This window comes from Micropterus salmoides, unplaced genomic scaffold (genome assembly GCF_014851395.1).
Source record: "Micropterus salmoides isolate LMB-PRFRI ecotype aquatic unplaced genomic scaffold, ASM1485139v1 Ms_hic_scaffold_2398, whole genome shotgun sequence".
NCBI classification, from domain to species: Eukaryota; Metazoa; Chordata; class Actinopteri; order Centrarchiformes; family Centrarchidae; genus Micropterus; species Micropterus salmoides.
The window spans coordinates 22,250-29,712 of NW_024041593.1; the positions used below are offsets into that span (position 1 = coordinate 22,250).

The window sequence follows — 7,463 nt, forward strand, 5'->3', positions numbered from 1 at the left end:
TTAACTGGGATACACCGCCTGCTCAGGAATACTCCACCCTCCAACACACACACACACAGAGCAATTTCCCAGTGAGGTATATCGCCCAGCATTCCCCCACTATGTGCTGTCACAGCCCTCCCACTCCTGCAACTCGAGTGTGTGTGTGTGTGTGTGTGTGTGTGTGTGTGCGTGTGTGTGTGTGTGTGTGTGTCACCACTTTTCTCTGACATTCCTGTGCAGAGCGGAGAGGCGGTGAGCTCAGTTGCAGAGAGACAGAACTGCAAATCCAACTCAGAACCTCAATAGGCAGAAGAAGAAGATAAAAATTGTCCTTTGTCCTTTTTTCCATCCATCACATCTCACTGTGAGCTTAAAACAGTCCCTTGCAGAACCTCCGTTGCAGTGAGCTTTTCCAAATAGGGAATTCCAATTTCACGTCGGCTGGGAAGTCTTACGTTTTTAACAAGGTAGAAAAGCATCCTCTCGTATCCTCCTGTTCCTCTCCTCTCCATCTCCCTCCCAGGAGGCGGGTTCCAAACTTTGGACTGCCAAACTCCAGAGTTTGGGATTACTTTTGGAGAAGCAAAAAAAGGACAAGGGCATCGTGTTGCAACAGCATACAAAGAGGTGAGTTAACGTTCAAAGAAAGTAACTGCATTTATAATTGTTGCTGACATGTCGCTGTTGTTGCTGTGGAGGTTGAATGCGCTTTTTAAAAACTGGTCTGCCAAATGTAAAACTTCAAGCTTCCGAGCCATAAACTTGCTATGATAATGAGAACAACTAAAGCCTGTCTTGCCAGTAATGTTTAAAAAACCTCCACATACTCCTGAGCTCTATTGTTAATGGTGCATAAAAGTGGAGTGTGTTGCACAATCAAATGTAACAGCTGAGGAGAGTTAAAGTCGCTTGTTCTGCTGATCCCCTGCTAGATCTCAGTCGTGCGTCTGAGAACGAGAGAAAGAAAGAAAACAATGCAGGGAGGGGGGGAGTCTAAATCGTCCGCTGCACATCGATCTTGAAGAGATGACGGGATGAGAGAGAAAAGGCAGGAAATAGGAAAGAAAAAAGCATGTGCAATGGGGGATGAAGCAGGGGAGAGATGTGGAGATTCATCCCTTCTCTGGTTTAATCGTCAAATAGCAAGGACAGATACTGTGAGAGAACGCCAGTGGTGCACACATGCACAAGCAGATATTAAATTCAAATGTTTCAGGCACATGCTTGAGTAAATGCACGCAGATGTTGCATGCGTGTTTATGCAAAGAAAGGACGTCGGACTAACTCAATCACACACAGGCAAGCACGCACGCGCACTCACAGAAAGAGATTTAAACAAACACATCTTTGTTCCATTGCACTCATCTGTTTAGTTTGCTCTTGGCTCAAATCATAGACTGATCAAATGATTCCCAGTGCCGCAATACGACACACAGACACACAAAGTAGATGCATGTGCAGAAGGACTTACATTCAACATAGAGACAACTCACTACTTCATGAATATTACACACTCATATAGGCTACAGTTGAAACAGTAGACACACGTCTTTCTCTCAAGTTTCATGCACACACACCCACCGAGTCTATCGTTTTCCGTCACATCTGTGCTTGTGATCACAAAATATGTCAGTTACCAATGTGGATCAGTCTTTTGGATGAGTGCACAATAATTTGTCAACGTTTCTCTCACGTGTCCACATCTTGTCTGTTTAACCCAGACAAAAAGTTGGCTCACTCATGTAGCATTTACATAATTGGTATTTGGCAGACAGTGTGGTTCATAAACTTACACCCGAAAGCTTCCCAGTGCAACCAGTCATTGTTATAGTAGCTGGGAGCTCAAACTTCAAGTGCGCTGTGACAGCTGCTGTGAAAGATGGTTCGGGTGTGTCTTCTTTACTTCCCGTCCTCGGCTGATGAATATCTTTGGTGTGTCCAAAAATACTCCATTTTCACTAGTGCACTGTAATTTTATCATGTCATTTTCTCTGAGGTCCGAAATCTCCCTGTAAAATATGCGTTACCCAGTCGAACAAAATGACAATGATTAATTAGTTGCCAAATTTTTTTTACTATTATTGATTAATATTATTATTTATCATGTAAGCAAAAGTGAGTGGGTGAACAAGGGAGTGACAACCATCCTTCTCTAACCACTGAGCTGTCACTGTCTCCATCTTATTGTGCTTGTATATGTGCTGTATAAGATGATTGGCATTGGCATCCATTTGTCCCCACATTAGAATTCATCACTTAAAGCTGCACTATTTCACATTTTCATGAACAGAAAAGGATCACCGGACTCTGCAGTTCTCCTCAGCTAACATGGAGCGTTTTAGGGCGTACTCACACTAGCCAGGCAGTCCAAGCTCATTTAAGTCCAGTTCGTTTGACTAGTGTGATCGCACTGGGCCTAATTAAATTTCTATTATAATCTAATTCTACGTAACACTTCATCACAAAAAAAACTCCTCAATGCCACACACATGATAAAGTGTGTGTGTGTGGGGGGGGGCATAAAGCAGTGTTTTCCTCATTAATTATTCCATATGCATCATGTTGGTGTTGGTGTGTTTCTCTGCAGATCCTGGCTCCTGTAAAGATGGCTGACGTGGTGCAGCCAGACCCCAACAGCCTGCAGATACCCAGTGAGACACACATACAGTTTATTCACATGCTTCATTACCATGGTAGCCTGGTCAAAATGACTCACTTCTGTCTCTTTATCTTTTGGAGAGTGAACACGCTGACCTTTCCTTGCCACTCTCCCACTTGGGAATATTACTTACATCATTTTCCAGTAACATTCCTATCATTCCAGTTCATTACAAATATTCAATCGACATCACTCGCATCTAGAGAGCTTACAATAAGGTGTCTTCTGCATGTGTGACAGTACAACGATGCCTCTTTCCTTGTGATAACAGAGGTTTCCCAAGGCTGTGTATCGCTTCAAGCACAGATTTTTTTGGCTAGTCCGTTCATTTTCCAGTGGAGTACATGTGGCGCTTTTCCAATGCGGAAACCCTTATAATGAGATTTTAACAGTCACCACTTTCTCTTCTCTTCTCCATTAATTCCCAGGTGATAATTTATCAGCACCTTCGTCACCTGCCACAGCTAGAAATGACTGCAGCATCACACCCCTCACACCCTCACCCTCGCCGGTAACTATGCACACACATTCACCACAGACACTCCTACACACCCTTCCCTCTTTCTACTTATTTTCTTAATATAGAGCTCTTAAACACCAGCCTGTACACCCACATCCACTTCTTGCTATTAAGGGGGTTTATACACTTACACTCACAGTTTGAAGTTAAGTGTAGACTTAAAACGAGTGTCCAATAAAGACCACAATCTGAGGTAAAGAAAAATATACACTTTGGCACTAAAGGAGGAGGAAAAAAAGAAAGAGACGTCAGTGGGAAACAGTCTCTAATTTCTACATATTTCCACTTATAGAAACTAGTTTTTACTGAAATGTAAGAAACATTGCTTTAAATGCCACCATAAAGAAATGATAGCACACATTAGCTTGTTCACTTTGTGATATTTGTAGATATTGTAGAGTCACAAATTATGAGAATTTCGTCCTTTCAGTGTTGAACTATTACCAAGACTCTACTGAGGCAGCGGTGCTTTGAGCTAAATGTTAACATGCTCACAAAGATGATGCTAACATGCTGATGTTTAGCGGGTGTAATGTTTTTCATGTTCACATCTTAGTTTAACGAGTTAGCATGCTAATATCAGCACTAAACAGCTGAGGATAGTGGATTTTGATCGTATTTAGTCATAAAGCAAAGTACTGGACAAGTCATCCAGTGCTAGACACGAGTGCTCGTAGCAAATTTCATGGCAATTTATCTAGATAGTAATTTAGATATGTCACTAAAAAAACTAAAATATGAGCCTCATGGTGGCGTTAGAGGACACATCAGGGGATCACATGAGCCACAGCTCTACTGTGGCTAATAAAGAGCAGGAAGGTGATGAAAAGGAGGTCAATGAGGAGCTCTTGTGCTTTAAAAACCAGCTTCAACACACACAAATGTCCGTCTCTCTGGGGCCTGATTTCCCATCTTTCTCAGAGGGTGGAGGTCAGACCCAGGATGTCCTGTCCGTTCTCGGTTGTCGTGGCAATAGACTTTGGGACGACCTCCAGTGGCTACGCGTTCAGCTTCACACAGGACTCAGAGGCCATACACATGATGAAGTAAGAGTCTGAGCTTGTTGTCTGTGATCCTATTCTGTTCTATGATTTTCTACCCGTGGCATCTTTTTCCTCCAATCCACGCAGGCGTTGGGAGGGCGGCGACCCTGGAGTGGCCAATCAGAAAAGCCCGACGTGTCTGCTGCTGACACCTGACTTGCGGTTCCACAGTTTTGGGTTTGCAGCACGGGACTTCTACCACGACCTGGACCCAGAGGAATCCCGGCACTGGCTCTACTTTGATAAATTCAAGATGAAGATCCACAGCACAAGTGTAAGAGAGATCAGGAAAATGAGATGGGAAAGGTGGAATAGATGAGTTGTAGTGACAGAAAGTGAATTTTACATGATACAGCCAGATTGAAATGCTCATATTACACATTTAGATCAATGTATTAGTCATGTACAAGTACAAGGTAGCCAGTGAAAACAGTTGTATAAGGTAGTCAGTGACCCTGGAGGAGCTTATTAAAGTCTGAGATAATGACCCGATGATGTCATAGTGATGTCATCAGGGTTGTCACGGCTTAGACTTGAGACTTAAAGTTTAAGTTATGTGTTCAATTTGAGAGACATGGCCGTCACCAGCCAACACTATCCAGTTGCATTGTGGAAAGTGTACGATCCAGTGTTTTTAGAGCTTGAACCACACCCGGGGTTAAAAAATAACAAATGGGTATTTCGGTCTGTACTGCTTCAATTTTGACCATTCCTTTTTTTTTTAACTCTGTGTCTTGAAAGCCTCATGACTTTGAGAAAGATCAATCCTAAATTGCTGGATTCCCCCTTTAAGGCTTTAAGCATCAGAAAGATGACTTGTTCTTGCAGCATTGTTTCAGCAGTTGCGGCTGTGTTTGCTGCAGGACCTCACCATGGAGACGGAGCTGGAGGCGGTCAACGGTCGGAGGGTCAGGGCCATCGAGGTGTTTGCTCACGCCCTGCACTTCTTCAGGGAACACGCTTTAAAGGTGCACTTTAAAGCCCCAGTTTATGATAGCAGCGTGGTGCCCCATGATGGACACGTTCATACACTGATGCGTGTGATTTTCTCTAGATTTGCTTCGATGGAAGGTCATACCTTAAGCTCGATCTTTAAGCTTTTACCAAAGAAAGTGTTTAATTGATCCTTTTTTTAGGAGGTGAAGGACCAGTCGTCGTCAGTGCTGGAGGGAGAGGAGATCAGATGGGTAATCACCGTCCCCGCTGTGTGGCGACAACCTGCCAAACAGTTCATGAGAGAGGCTGCATACCTGGTAGATACACACGCACACTCACATCCATTCATACATAGAGCGATTGATATGACTGAACGAAGCTACAAACTTAACCAAAAAACCTCTTAATGTTACATTATTTCAACCACCCGTCCTGATACATAATGTCTACATGCACTGTCCACTGAAAGCCATATTTGATCATTTTCTTTTGTTGCTTGATGGGTTGAGAACGTACATTTTTATGTGTATATAGCAGATTTAACTGATTTATGAACTGATTGTGGTGTAATTTTCTTTTTTTTATTACCTTTGCTATTGTTTTTGTGTGTCTTTATCTTTTCTGTACTGCTGTATTACCTAATTTCTACCCAGAGAATCTTTTCTTAAAAGACCCGCTAAAAACCCACAATCTGTTACCAAAAACACATTTTCATTAAGCTTAAAACACGGCTGTTTTTCGTCATACATGAAAAGTTGACGTTTTCCAGATACATGGCTTTGACTATTGTCCAAAGTGAAGTCACCACTGGCTGCAAGTATCTCACTTTAACTACAATACTTCCGCATTGTATGTTGTATTTTGTATTTAATAATCTATTTAAGATAGACACACACAGAGGAAGACGGCACATAGACAGCAGACTGAGTGATTGTGTGTGTTTGTGTGTTTGAGAGACAGAGAGAGGAAGAACAACAGGGAGATGGAAAGAAAGCGTATGAACCATGAGATAAAGACTCATTAATTTTCCCATGGAAGATCACTTACACAAACACACACAAACAAACACACACACACATATTTATATATATATACTGTTCTCCCTGTATAGCTTCTCACCAACACATACTGTAGGCTACCTGTCACAATGACTTGTAGGAAGTGTGCGTATATGGACAGGAATGCAGGGGGTCCTATCACAATGCACATCAATGAGATCTCTTATCTGCCCTTCACCCACCGGGGCACATACATAAATACATACTTTCATATGCACATTGACATACATCCACACACCCTGCGCTGGCTCGAGGCTGTCAGGGCGTGTATGCTTCCTGCTGGTGATGATGTCATCAGAGGTGAACAATGAGGGAGACCGGCGTACAAACACAGGAAGTGGTGTCCAGACCCCCGCCCTGCGCACACACACACTCACGCACACACATCATTCACGCCACTCAACTCTACTCCCAATACAACATGATTAATGCTTATACCAACGCTCCCCTCCTAGTGGCACTTAGCATCGGTATATCACCAAAGCAGAATCTACATGTATGTAGATTTCTGAGAGCAGTTTAATTTCCCAATTCTAGTATGTGTAACTTTCTCAATCTTAATTCTTTCTCGTGTTTAGCTCCCTACGTATCTCATTATAACCAAGATCTTTCCAGGATAAGAAGATTCTGCTTGTAAATGTTTCTGTCTCTCTTCTCTCCTCCAGGCTGGTCTAGTGTCTCCCGACTGCCCAGAGCAGCTCCTCATCGCTCTGGAACCCGAAGCTGCGTCCATTTACTGCCGTAAGCTTCGCCTGCACCAGGTGATTGACCTGAGCTTACAGTCAATCACAAATGGCCTTGACATGGAAGGTACCCGGCCCTTCGACTCCAGCTTCAGACAAGGTATTGAAGAGAGAGAGAGAGTGTCTTCTTGTAGATTTTGTCATTAGCATAGGCAAGAAACCACACTTTGTTCCTGGAAATGTTGTTGTTTCATTTCACTTGGGAATTGTGTTTTTTTTGCAAAGGCTGAGCTGTGTTTGTGTGTGTGGAAAAAAAGAGGGAGCACTGAGGGTAAAGAGCTGACTACAGATACAGCTTGTGGTTTTGCCTCAAATTACTTTGCAGTTGTGAAATGTGTGTGTGTGTGTGTGTGTGTGTGTGTGTGTGTGTGTGTGTGTGTGTGTGTGTGTGTGTGTGTGTGTGTGTGTGTGTGGGATTGTTGTATGACTTTGCAATTGTGTATGTCTGTGTGTGGGATGGGGTGTACACATGTAGAGCTACAAAGTTTTTTTATCAATTGGAAATTGTTCTATATCTTATAT

General features: G+C 42.9%; 1 protein-coding gene across 1 annotated transcript; it reads left to right on the forward strand.

Annotated features, from left to right (window-relative positions):
* Window positions 1–206: 206 nt before the first annotated feature.
* On the forward strand, window positions 207–7,041 carry LOC119918752 (heat shock 70 kDa protein 12B-like; the record flags this gene model as incomplete). The annotated part of the gene is made up of 8 exons (XM_038739463.1): window positions 207–609; window positions 2,570–2,633; window positions 3,070–3,152; window positions 4,083–4,207; window positions 4,292–4,478; window positions 5,068–5,172; window positions 5,341–5,457; window positions 6,864–7,041. Coding segments are annotated over exons 2-8 (841 nt in total), but the record flags the coding sequence as incomplete, so codon positions are not given.
* Window positions 7,042–7,463: the final 422 nt, after the last annotated feature.